Consider the following 12,561-nt stretch of genomic DNA (forward strand, 5'->3'; position numbering starts at 1 on the left):
GGGTGCGGGTCTGCTGGGTGCGCACAGGGGGAGGCCGGGGGCTGAGCCCAGCCATCACCCCATGTGCTGTCCCCAGACAAGGGGACCACTGACGAGGCCGCGTTACGTTTGGCACTGAGGGGAACATCTCCCCACAAACGCGTTAGTGACAGCCCTCTGCAGTCCCCAGATTAAACCCTCCAGCCCCATGGTGCCCATAAAGGGCGTTTCCAGCCTGCTCTGGAATGCAGTGACTCCGTTTGGGACAGGGCACAGAGACAGGGACCCTGCAGGTCCCTGCGAGCAGCAGTGCCTGGAGGAGGACGGACGCGAACGGACACCTCCAGGGCTTCTCTTCCCACATGATTGGCATCACCCAGACACCTCCGTGGCTTCCCCTGGTCCCATCCTGGAGCTCGGGGTGTGGGGACGTGACAGGAGCCAGTGCAGGGCAGTGGTGAGCTGGGTGCTCCTGCCAGAGCCACTGGGACTATGGGGGCTGGCGACCCTGTGGGTTGCCCAAGACCGTGCCGAGAGCCCATGCCAAGGGGACAGGGGGTGAGGCTGATGGCATGGGCATGGCCCAGTGCTGACCCAGGCCTCCAGCACGCCCCGTCCATCCTGTGTGGCTGTGGGGGCCAAGCAGCAAGCTGGGAACCCGTGCAGCAGAGTGGGGTGCCCACGGGGTGACAGGCTCCATCCTGTGAGCTGCTCTCGGGAGGCTGGCGAGGGGGACGTGTCCAGGGCCCATCGGGGAGCAGGACAGGGGACAGGCAGGCGCCAAGGAGCCGAAGGAGTCCTGTCCTGGCTTCCCTGTCGGTTGCCCTCACATTGCTGGCGCTGATGCCTGATGGACAAGAGGCCCTGTGCTGGCAGCGCAGGCCCAGGGGTGCGGAATAGAATAGAATCACGGAATCGTTTAGGTTGGAGACCTTCAGGATCACCCAGCGCAACTGTTCCCCTACCCCTGCCATCCCACCCCCAAACCCTGGCCCTCAGCACCGCCTCTGCCCCGCTGTTAAATCCCCCCAGGGCTGGGGACTCGACCCCTTCCCTGGGCAGCCCCTTCCAGCCCCTGACAGCCCCAAGGGGAAGGAATTGTTCCCCATGCCCAACCTCACCCTGCCCTGGCACAACTTGAGGCCGGTGCCCCTCGTCCCATCACCCCTTCCCTGGGAGCAGAGCCCGACCCCCCCGGCTCCCCCCTCCTCTCAGGCAGTTGTAGGCAGCGATGAGGGCTCCCCTCAGCCTCCTCTGCTCCAGGCTGAACCCCCCCAGCTCCCCCAGCCGCTCCCCAGCAGCCTGGGGCTCCAGACCCCTCCCCAGCTCCGTTGCCCTTCTCTGGATGTGTTCCCAGCAACCAACTTCTTTTCTGTGGGGAGGGAGCCTCTGGCTCAGCAGCACCTCCCAGCCTGGAGCAGGGTAAGGCCTACAGGGGAACCCCGGCTCTGCAGGCCGGTGTTGCTGTCAGGGTGAACAGCAACGGAGTCTGAGGGGGAAACTGAGGCACGCTGAGGTTTACTTTGAGGAGCTCAGGCTGTGTCCAGGGAAAGGTTGCCCGTCTGCGCTGGGGCAGCCAGTGGATGCCAGCACTGGTGGCCGACAGCTAATGAAGTCAGAGCTGTGCCCAGCGGGGAGCCCAGCACCTGCCCTCTGCTCCAAGGTCTGGATGCCTTCACCTCAACATCACCATCCCTTCCCCCAGTCTGCTCGTGCTCCTCCTGAGGTTCCCAAGGTCCCAGGGCCACGAGCTGTGTGTGCACAGGGTTCTGCACCCTGGGGGAACTGGCTTGGCATCTGCTGGGGTGGGTGAGTCCCAGGGTGCCTCATGCTGGTACCATCATGGGGGTCAGCAGGATATGGCCTGTCGTCCTGCAAGGGTGCGAGGAGCTGGCAGTTCTCTTCCTCTGTCCCTGGAGGCCATGTTTGCAAGGACACCTGGGTCGGGGGGACTTCTGTCCCCTCTGCTGCCATTTTTTCTGATGCTGGCCCCTTCCCCACCAAAGCTCCAGGAAGAGAGGGGCAGTAACTGGGTGGTGGTGGTGGTGGTGGTGGTGGTGGCCCTTTCTTCCTACTCCCACCCTTGCACCAGCTGTGTCACAAACCAGATCTGTCCCCCGTTTCAGCTAGAAATCAACTCAAGAAAGCCCCCCCAGATGCTAGTTTGGGGCAAATCAGCCCCTGTGCAGCCCCAAGCCCCAGGAGAGGGTGTGGAGGCACTGCCCCATCACCACAGTGTGTCCCCACCGCAGTGTGTCCCCACCACAGTGTCACCTTACACGTTTGGATTCCCTGGTGAGCGCCCACCTGCCTTGGGAAGCGGCTCACGCAGTCCCGCTCCTCGCTAAGGGGACCAGGACACCGTCACCATTCACCTCGTAACTAATGAGCACGCGTCCCCGACATCCCCCTGGCAGAGCCGACGCCAAGGGCCTCGCTGGCAGCCCCCCTGTGCCCCTTCCCCGGGAGCGGGTGGATGTGTTTGTGAGCGGGTGCGTGCGTGCGTCCTGCCCTGGGGCAGCGGAGCTGGAGCCAGGGATGTGGTGGCTGCCCCTGCAGCACCCCTGCCGATTGCCTGCACCCCCCGGGGGAAGCTGCGCTGCCACCTCCCCTGCACAGGATGGGCTCTCTGGTGCTCAGGCTGCAGCTGGAGCTCAGCGACAGCCATTTCCCTTTTATTAAGTTAACAAATAAATGCCCTGCTGGAGAGCAGGCGAGCTCTATTGATTCAGCACCCCCCCGGGACCCATCAGTCTGCTGCATTTTAATATATATTAGGCAAGGAAGCGCCCTGCATTGCCCAGTTTGGCTGGGCTGGGGGCCCTCTGGAGCAAAGGATCGGCCTGGAGAGATGGGGCTGCCCCAGGGCTCGGCACCCAGACCCCACGGGGGCACTGAGGTCTGTAAAGCGAAACCCCCAGGGAGGAAAAGCCACAGCTGAGACTTGACACCAGGAAAAAAATGCTCCCCGCGCGCGCCTGGCTGCGCCATCCCTGGCCTGTCCCCCGCAGAGCAGCGGTGCTGTCTGTGGGCTGGATGAGACCCTCCTGCGGGCTGGTCTGAGCGGCGGGTGCTGAGCTCGAGCGCGGTGTTTGGAGATACCTGAAGTGGCAGAAATGGCACCGCTCTCCTCTTGGTTGGACCCAGGGCTGCTGCACTGACCTGGGCATGCTCTCACGCCTCTGCCCCATCCCCAGTTTCTTACCCAGCTGGGAGAGGGAGCCAGGAAGGCCCCGGCCTCGCGCGCAGCCTCTGCCTGCCTGCTGCCCCAGCCCGAGGCACGTCTGCCCGAGCCACTTGTCCCCCTCCCCACAGGACAAGTCGGGCTGCAAGCAGGAGGAACGGGCGCCAGCAGAGACATAAGGACGCTGGGCCCAGCTGCTGGGATACCAGGAGACCCCCAGAGCCTGGCACCCTCAAAATGGCCGGTTGAAGCATGAGCACTTGGGAGCAGGGACAGACCTCCTCCAGCATGGGGACATGAATCACGGCCAGGCAGCGAGCTCTGGTGGGCACTGACTGTGCAGGCAGGGTGGCAGAGGAAGGAGGGGACAGGGGGATCCACAGGCACACAGCAGCACTTTAATGACCTGCCCAGCTCTCGTAGGACCCCGCTGGCACAACATTGTCCTGTCCTGCACCAGCATCCTGGAGACCCGGCCCAAAAATCCTCCTGCAAGTGGGCAGAGCCCACCAGGACCCCAGGCGGAGAGGGGGAGCCGTGTGGCATTGCTCCTGTAACGCCCTGCAAGCTTCTGCCGGGACTGTGCCCGCTGGGCAGCATCAGCAGGCGGCTCACAGGCGAGTGGCAGCGATGGTCTTTTGGGAGGGGGCTGCGCTGAGCCCTGGGGAGCTGGCTGGTGATGCAGCCGAGGTGTCCTGGGGGGCAGAGCCAGTTTTTGTGCCCTGCAGTGTTTCTCTTCCCTTTAGCAGCTTCACAGCTGCTTTCTCCACTTCATCCATCTCCAGCTGGCTGCTGGCCGCCATCTCGTCCCTGGTCACCGTTACGAAGGATGGGTTACGGGCCAGAGCCGCAAGGCCCCCGGAGATCAGAGCCTGTAGCAGAGGATGGGGTCGAGCCCGGTGTGTGCTCAGTCCGTAGCAGGGTCCCTGCCTGCAGGCAGCCCACCCTCGCCTCCTCCCTCCTGCCCTCTGTGCTGGCTGCTCACCTTCGTAGCTGAGCTTTGCCCGCCAGCCTCTCAGCTTGGCATCAGCATGGTGCCCCTGCCAGCCCCTTGCACCCCTGGCAGCCCTGCCTGTCCCCCTGCCAGGCTGTGCCCCTGCCTTACCTCCTGAATGAGAAAGGTGATGGCTGGGGTGGGGGATGTGCTTGGGCCACCGCTTTCACCCCCCTGGTACCCCGAGCTGGACGCCGTTCCCGTCACCGTGCCGTCCTCCCCAGGCAGCTGGGCAAAAGGAGCAAAGAGCTGCAGCCTGGGCTTGGGCCATGCCCATGGAAGATCTCCCCCATGTTAACGCGGGAGCTGCAGGCAGTCTCCAGCCTGGACACGCACTCTCATCCTGCTGGAGCTCCTGGGTCCAAGGCACCACCCGCAATGGGACCAGCAGGGCCATGTGGGCAGCGAGGGCTGGGAACCAGCCCTTGTCTCCTGCCCTGGCACTTGCCAGGTGATGAGGCACAGTGGCCAGGCAAGGGCAGCCAGGGGAGTGTGGACGAAAACCTGACGCACCCCTTGTTTCTGCCTCGGCTCTGGAGGCAGCCAGGGAACCAGAGAGATGCTGCTTCGAGCTGTCCCAGCTTGGATGAGCACCCTGTGCCCACTGCAGCAGTGGGGTGGGCACCTGGCTCCTTCCCCAAGCTGATCAGAAAGGAAAGTGCCAGCAAAGCTGGGTTCATGGCAGAGAGCCCTGGAGAGCGGCTCCTCCACAGCATGGCTATGACAGCCCTTCCCAGGAGGGGAGGGGGGCTCACCCATGCCCCCCAGATTGCTGCCTCTGGACATACATTGTCCCGTGTACCTCCTGGGGCAATAGGTGCAGCCCTGATGACGGGTGACCCCCAGCGGTGGCCCCTCGCCTCCTGCTCGGCCTCGGTTGCAGTCTCTCCATGGGTAAGGGGTGGGTGCGCTCTGGGAAAAGGGGAAAGGGGGGGAACAAGAGTAAGGACACCACTGCCACCCAGAGGAGATCAGCTGGGAATGGGTTAGCTAGACTGGGGGAATCAAAGGGTTTATGGGTTCAGGACCAACCAAAGTCCCAGCGCCTGCCCACTGTGCTGTGCTGGCTCCTCACAGTTGGGAAGAAGTCCCTGTTCATGGGCACTGGCTCCATGCTCCATCACCCTGGAGCATGGGAAGATGGGAAGGGTCTCCTGGAGCTCCCCAGATAGGTCTCGCTGTGGTCAGGGCTCTCAGCTAATCTCCAAGTTGCTGGGGTCTGTGCCTCCTCCTTCTGCCTGCCAACATCAGCCCCTTCCCCCCACTCTGGCTCTTGGGCTGGTCCAGATCCCCCAGAAGAGGAACGATGTGGAGACTCACCCCGCGCTGGACGCCTGGGTGCTGCTGGCACCATCTTCCTCAGCACCTCGTCCTCGTACTCCATCCTGGCAAGGGCAGGCAGGTGGGTCAGCCTGGGCAGGGACCACGTGCCTAGACCAGCTCGACCCAAGGATGCAGCCCCCCCACCTTCTCCACCCTGGGGAATGCAGCTGGGGGGGCAGACCGGGAGGGGCACCTGGGATGGATGACCAGGGTGGAGACCCCAGGAAGTAGGATCATGTACATCCCCTTACATTGGCAACCCTTGTCCCTTGTACCTATGCCCAGGCAGGAGCTGGTGGCCCCTACATGGGCCTGGGCACTCAGGGATTGGCGGCGAAGGGGGAACGGTCGTTCCTGCCACCCCCAGAGCCCTGCTGGCCACCTCGATCCTCACGGCACAGAAATGAAGGTGTGATGGGAAGGACAAGAAGGGCGCGTAGGGTCACACACGCTGAAGTGTGGAGCCACACACCAGCCCTGGAGCTGCCCCGCATGGTGTGAGGACAGCCCTGTGAGGGCCAGGCTGAGGCCTGGAGCCCAGCAAGGGGGCTCTGCCCTCCCTGTCTCCTTGCCTAGGCCCTGCTTGCACCCCAGGGGCTGAATTTCTGCATAAAGCTCCTGTGTCCGTGGAATCACCTCCATGGCCAGCGCTCAATTCCTCCCCCGGTCTGCAGGTCCTCACTGCTGCAACTCAGCCACTTCTCCAGACCTTACCCGTGCGTGAGGAGCCCCTGGGCAAGACCGACGTGCAGCCAGGAGCCAGCACAGCCCCGCTGGGAGCCGCTGGGCATGGCCCAGCTCTGCCCTCCATGCCTGCCCACGCAGGCTCACCAGCCCTTACCCCTCCTGCCAGTTGTTGCTGTTGGCGTTGTTGACGTTGGTGTTGCCTTCCTGGGGGAAGTCGTCAAGGAAGACAGGGGAGTCGAGGTCCTCGCTGCCCACCTCGGTGAACTGCAGGGGCCTCTGGCTGGCCACGTGGGGCTGCAGGGGGCTGCTGGGCTCCAGGAAGCTATCGACCTGGCCAAACAAGCCACCCGTCCTCTGCAACCGACAGGGAGGGCATCAGAGGAGGCCTGGAGCTCTGGGCTGCTCTGGGGCCATTCCTATGGGAGGGGACACACGGGGGTGCCCGTGGGAACAGTGGTATCTCTGCTCATCTCTGCTTGAGCCTTGCAGACTGCACAGTGCTAAAAGCCTCACTGCCCGGATGGGGAAACTGAGGCACTGAGGGGTGATGGTCATGCAGCAGCACTGGGGCGAGAGCCAGCTTGGTGCATGACAAACCCTGCCACCTCCGTGGGACAGCCTGAGCTGGTGGCACCTCTGGACGCAGCAGGAGGTGCAACCCTGCAACACCACAGCTGCCCAGGCTGTCTTAAAGAGCTCCAGGGAGTGGGAGGCAAATCTGTTCCTGCTCCGGTGATGATGACACCTGAATTGTCCTGCCTTAGCCTGGCAGAAGGTGTGGATGGGGCCTCCCAAACCTGTGGGTAAACATTCAGCACATCCCTGCCAAGCAGATGAGCAGGGTCCTTTTACAGAGGGGAAACTGAGGCAGAGAGCTGTTTGCCCAGGATGACTCAACCAGGATGTCCTGATGCCCAGGAAGAGGAAAGAAGTGCTGATCCATCCTTGTGGTCCACACTGTCCTTCAGGGTCAGGCTGACCTCTGTGGACAGTGCTCCAGCAGTGGTAGCCACGCTGGCCCACCACCAACACATCAAAATGGGGGCTGGGTGGGACCACCACCACCTGGGGTGCCGTGAGGGCTGCACTCACCCTGTATATCCCTTCCTCCATGGCAGCCTCCACCATTGCTCTTTCCAGCTCCTCCTCAGCAGTCAGGTCCCCAGAGATGGCCCGACGGATTTCAGGAGCAGCTTCTTCTTCAATGCTCCTCAGCCCAGCCTGGTGGGGATAAGAAGGCATGGCTGGATGTGGCCTGGCCCCACCACCCATCTCACATTGGGCTTTGGAGAGGGAAACATGATGAAGCCTGCTCACCTGGTAAGGCATGCTGCCCTGCCAGGTCTTCTACCAGGGACAGGCCACGGGTGGCCCTGCGGCTGGCTGGCTCCATGCTTGGTCAAACAAGCTTCTGGGCTAATGCTGTCCCACAAAGGGGTGTGCTAAGGGCAGCCTGACCAAGGGCAGGCTGGGGATACCCAAGGGGTAGCGGTGCCTTTGTCCCTGATCTGGAGACACCTGACCTGGAGCGTGGCTCTTTTTCTTGCCTTGCACCTTTGGGGCCTGGTGTTTTATCTCTACAAGTGATTTCCTCGCTGTAAGATCAGGAGAGGCTGGGGATACCCCAGCTGCTCTGGCCAGGCACATAAGTCCTCTCCCGTCCCACCCTGGCAGCACCCTTCAGGGCTGCTGTGCATGCTTCTCCATCTGCAGTGGTCCTGCTCAAGATCAGCCACATCAACCCCTTCCACCTGATGTTGCACCAGGCAACGAGAGACGATACAGAGAGCAGTGGGCACATGGCACTACCTGCAACGCTGCTGAGGTGAGGAAAGGGAGAAGGTCCTGGCAGCAGAGTAGGTGGATAAGGGGCCTGGATTAGCAGCATTCGGCCCAGACATTGGTCTGTGCTGGGAGTTTCCAGGTCTTAAAACTGCTTGGTGAGGCATCAGACCTTGCTGAGCCTTCTTTGCGGCCAAAGTCAGTGGGACAAAGTCAAAAATGTCCTTTGCTTCTGGAGTCACCTCACACCCTGGAGACTGAGGTCACCCTCAGCGGTGGAGTGCTCAGTCCTGGTTCACTTGGGGCCACCTCATTTCCAGAGCCTGAGGCACAGAGGTCATCGTCCTTGCAGCTCTGTCTCCCTAAGTCACCTTGGACTTCCCTGAGCTGGGGGAAGCCTCTTCCCTGATGTGCAGAGCCCCCCACGCACCCTGCCTGCCCCCAGGAGGGGTCACCCCTCCACCACCACCCGCACACTACCAACCTGGATCTCCACAGGATTCTTCTTTGGCCGATACCCATAATACTCCTCCTGGCGCTTCATGAACTTCCTGAAATGCTCTTGGATGAGGAAAGTAGCATAGAATTTGCCCACTGTCACCTCATCGTCTGGAGGGGAGGAAACCAACCTGGTGACACCCCCTATCACAAGGCCCCGAGTTGTCGGAGCCGCTGAGACCCCAACCAGGCGTTGCTCTGCCCCGCTGGGAAGTACCACCAGGTTGCGTACCTCCAATAGGGGGGATGACCTGGTCCAAAAGCTTCATACTTGTTCGCTTCCAGATTTTTTTGATAATGGCTCTGAGCTCCTCATTGGCCTGCTCAAAGTTACCTGCAAGAAAAGCGAGCAGGGCAGAGTGGTTCATTCCTAGGCGAACATTTACATGGGTGAAGACAAAGCATGTGACTGGCCAGACTCCTCCAGGGTGTGACAGCTCCTCTCCAGCCTCCCCACCCAGCAAACATGAGCTTTGTGAGAACCAGGCTTTGATTTTAGCAAAAAGAGTAACTATAGAGTGAGCCAGACCTAGCAATCAGGGGCAGCCTTAGTGCCACCGTCTCTGTTCTGGTGATCGACAACAGATTTCGACCTCCCCGTTGATGCTCTCACAGGCTTTACCATTCCTTCTCACTGGCAATCCCAGTGCGTGCTCCAAGATCTCCTGTACTCCCAGAGCTGCCCGCGCTGTGCTGGAGGCCACTTTCCCTTCCCCAGCTGGAGGGAAGGCACCCATGCTGCGCTGCTGGAAGATGCCCGCCCAAGTGGCCCACCAGTGCCCAGCCTTGGCTCCTGCCAGAGCTGGCTGCCCCAGCCCAGCCGCAGAGCTGCTCCTGTGATACTGCCCAACCCACAGGCAGGGAAACAAGCTGGTGTGGCATTGCAAGCCATGTGGCTTTGCAAACCATGCTCCTGGCAAGGGAGGGGGTGAAAGCAACTCCTCCCCGGCACAGCTAAACTCAAAGAGGATCCATCCCCTTCCATTCCAGTCCAAGATTATAAATACATGGGGAAATGCAAAGCGGGAGCTGGTGGTGCTATGCTGGGGGCAGGGGGAGATCAGAGCACGCTCAGCAGTGTGGGAAGGGAGGCCGGTGGCCGTGCATCACAGCAGGGATGGGAACTGGGTCAGAACTACTCCTGAGCTGCTCAGGGTGAAGTGACGCAGCTGGGGTGGCTTTCGGGGCAGCAACGCCTGTGCCTGCAGCGAGTAACATCCTCCAGGCTTGGCCTGAGCAGCCCATGGTCTTTGCTCCAAAGACAGAAATTAATGGCATGAAGCTGAGGGTTGCACCAGAGGGTCTAGCCCCACAGGCAAGTGCCTGGGGTCCCTGGACAGAGCTGGGGAATGGTGTGGAACCAGCCCCCTGCAGCACAAGGAGAGGGTCCCCCATCGGCCATCGAGGCATCACTTACCTTCTGTCTTGATCTTGAGGGCTGTCCTCACCAGTGCAAAGAGGGTTGCATTGAAGGTGACGGTGCCATCGCTGTTCAGGGGCATGTTCATGCACACGAGACGCTGCACAGCAAGCCAACGAGCGTGAGCCCAGGTGGCAGCGTAGGCTGGCAGCTCTCCGCTGCCCCACAGCCCGTCCTGGCCGGAGGGTAGGGGATCTGCTCGGGGCACCGAGCTGCCGGCCAAGCAGCCCTCCCAGCTCTGCCTGCTCTGCCCAGGCCCATGGGGCTCTGCACCACCGCTTGGCAGCGCATGGGCCAGGGCAGCGACACCACTCATCCTAACCAGCAGCTAAATCAGACCAAGCTGCGGGGAGGACCAGGTCAGATCTGTGGGAATAACCCAACCTATGGGGCACCAGTGCCATGGGAGAAAATTACAGAATCACAGAACCATTTAGGTTGGAAAAGACTTTTAAGATCATCAAGCCCAACCATTAACCTAGCACTGCCAAGTCCACCCCCAGACCCTGGCCCTCAGCACCGCCTCTGCCTGGCTGTTAAATCCCCCCAGGGCTGGGGACTCGACCCCTTCCCTGGGCAGCCCCTTCCAGCCCCTGACAGCCCCAAGGGGAAGGAATTGTTCCCAATGTCCGACCCAACCCTGCCCTGGCACAACTTGAGGCTGTTTTCTCTGATCCTATCACTTGCTACTTGGGAGAAGAGACCGACGCCACCCCGCTATACCCTCCTGTCAGGCAGCTGTAGGGAGAGATAAGGTCTCCCCTGAGACCCCTTTTCTCAGGAGTCAGCATTGCTCTCAGGGAGATGGGAGTCATTTTGCTTTGCGTGCCACCCTCCAGAAAGTGCCCCAGGATGCCGTGAGGGATCTGGGGATCAAACCTCGTAATGACCCACGTGCCCAAGACCCACAAAGTTTTTTACACCAGTGCCTGAGCCCCTGCCCATGTGGTTTACACATGAGCCTCACAGGCCCTGGATTTGTGCAGGATGAGCTAAGCCAGGAAAAGCATTCTCATGCCTACAGAGCCGGCGTTTCCAGCTCCCTCGGTGCTATCAGACCTTGGAAACAAACCCCTACAGCCCAGCTGACGTGGCCAGGTACCAGCATGGCCCAGCATTGCCCTCCTGCACCAGATGCAGATGTGGGGCATCCCGGTGTAGCCTGGGCATCCCTCTGCACTGAGGGCTCCCAGCTGGGCAGGGACCAGCCCACCAGTGCCACCCCCTCGGTCTGGGGGCGAGCTCAGGCAAGTCCTTATCTTCAGGACCCTGAAACACATCAGCTCCGTGCAGGTTAACAGCATCTCTCCTTGTCCCCAGAGCAGTCCCCTCCACTAAACACCAGAGGTCAGAGCATGCATATAAAACGTGACACTGGGAAGCTGGCTGGATTGTCACCCTCAGCCCCCTGGGGAGGCTGCAGAGACAGCCTGGGGAAGGTGCCCCTGTGCCCACATGCCCTGCTACCCCCTTGGCTTTTACCTTACAAGCTACACGGTGTGGGCAGAACTTCCCGAATCCCAGGGGAGGCTGGATACGTCTCAGCAGGGTCACTACATCCAAGTGTTTGATCCTGCCCCTGTAGAGGCAATAAACTGTATCAGCAGGGTGGAGGCAGACATGGGGGACAGCGGTTTGGGCAGGGGCTGGGTGGGCTCATCCCTGTGGCCTGCCCCGTGCTCCTGCGGTGGTCAAACCCCTACACTTCCCTGTGCTCCTCCTGGGGAGAGCAGCTGCTCCCCGTTGGCACTGGGCAGCAGATAAAGGGCGCAGTGGCACGGGAAGAGTTGGCAGCATCACCAGGGCTGGATTAAGAGGGGACTGCAAGTCTCGTGTCCCCAAACATCCTGATGGCTTGTATGAGCCCTGGAATATGCTGGCAAGTCCACATCCACTTCTGAGATGCTGGGATTGAACCCTTAGACTGTGCCACAGCTCACAGTGCCATGTGTGTCTCAGGGCAGCCCGCCCCAGGCTCCCCATGGGCCATCCCCTCTGTGCCGCTCACCCCCCATCACTCACTTGGCCTCGGGGTCGTACTCAGCCCAGATCCGTTTGAACTCGTCCAGGTGATGGGGCCCAAGGATGGACCAGTCGCGTGTGAGGTAGTCAAAGTTGTCCATGATGACAGCCACAAAGAGGTTAATGATCTGAGGGCAGAGGATTGGGTGTGAAGGACACGAGTTAGGGCAGGGCTGAGCACGCATCAGGTCCCTGGCAGAGGTACAGGGACAGCCCTCGCAGCTGGCAGCGCGGAGCAGGGCAGTGCTGCCCACGGGCCCCGGCCAAGGCCACAGGAAAACACAGGCACACGTGTTCCGGAGGAGAAGGGGCTTGGGTTGCCCTGGAGCCAGGGGATGCTGTGGGTCACCCCACACAGGGATGGGCCTCCCACCCACGGGGAGCATGTGAAAGGCTGCAGCAGGCACAGGGCATCTCTTCCCTCTCCACCCTTGCAAGAGCCAACACAGACACATCTGGAGCACAGCACGTGGGGGCTGCGGGAAGGAAATAACAGGGGATCCTTGGCTCCACAGGAGCGCGGTGCCAGGTTTACAGCATGGTTGGGTAGATGGGCTGGGGGATGATGCCTCTAGGAAGAGGGTGCTGTGGGCTCAGCCCCAGGAGATGCAAGGCTAACTCAACACCGGGGGCTGCCCAGGGCCGGGATGGGGGTGCTGAAGGGGTCCCTGG

At 61.5% G+C, this 12,561-nt stretch overlaps 2 protein-coding genes across 2 annotated transcripts in view; both read right to left on the reverse strand.

Moving 5' to 3' along the window:
- KIF21B (kinesin family member 21B) overlaps positions 1-3,149 on the reverse strand; it is a 47,267-nt gene extending 44,118 nt beyond the window's left edge. The window contains exon 1 of the mRNA XM_035889744.1: positions 3,142-3,149. Within this exon, the coding sequence (XP_035745637.1) occupies positions 3,142-3,149 (8 nt within the window). The remainder of the gene's footprint in view (positions 1-3,141) is intronic.
- Positions 3,150-3,774: 625 nt separating this feature from the next.
- Positions 3,775-12,561, reverse strand: part of LOC104122032 (voltage-dependent L-type calcium channel subunit alpha-1S) — a 48,866-nt gene continuing 40,079 nt past the window's right edge. Inside the window, 11 exon segments of the mRNA XM_009634105.2 lie at positions 3,775-4,035; positions 4,269-4,373; positions 4,960-5,069; positions 5,478-5,542; positions 6,322-6,521; positions 7,260-7,388; positions 8,434-8,558; positions 8,680-8,781; positions 9,865-9,967; positions 11,350-11,446; positions 11,890-12,017. Of these exon segments, the coding sequence (XP_009632400.1) occupies positions 3,775-4,035; positions 4,269-4,373; positions 4,960-5,069; positions 5,478-5,542; positions 6,322-6,521; positions 7,260-7,388; positions 8,434-8,558; positions 8,680-8,781; positions 9,865-9,967; positions 11,350-11,446; positions 11,890-12,017 (1,425 nt within the window).

Source organism: Egretta garzetta, unplaced genomic scaffold, assembly GCF_000687185.1.
Source record: "Egretta garzetta isolate BGI_Z169 unplaced genomic scaffold, ASM68718v1 scaffold202, whole genome shotgun sequence".
NCBI lineage: Eukaryota > Metazoa > Chordata > Aves > Pelecaniformes > Ardeidae > Egretta > Egretta garzetta.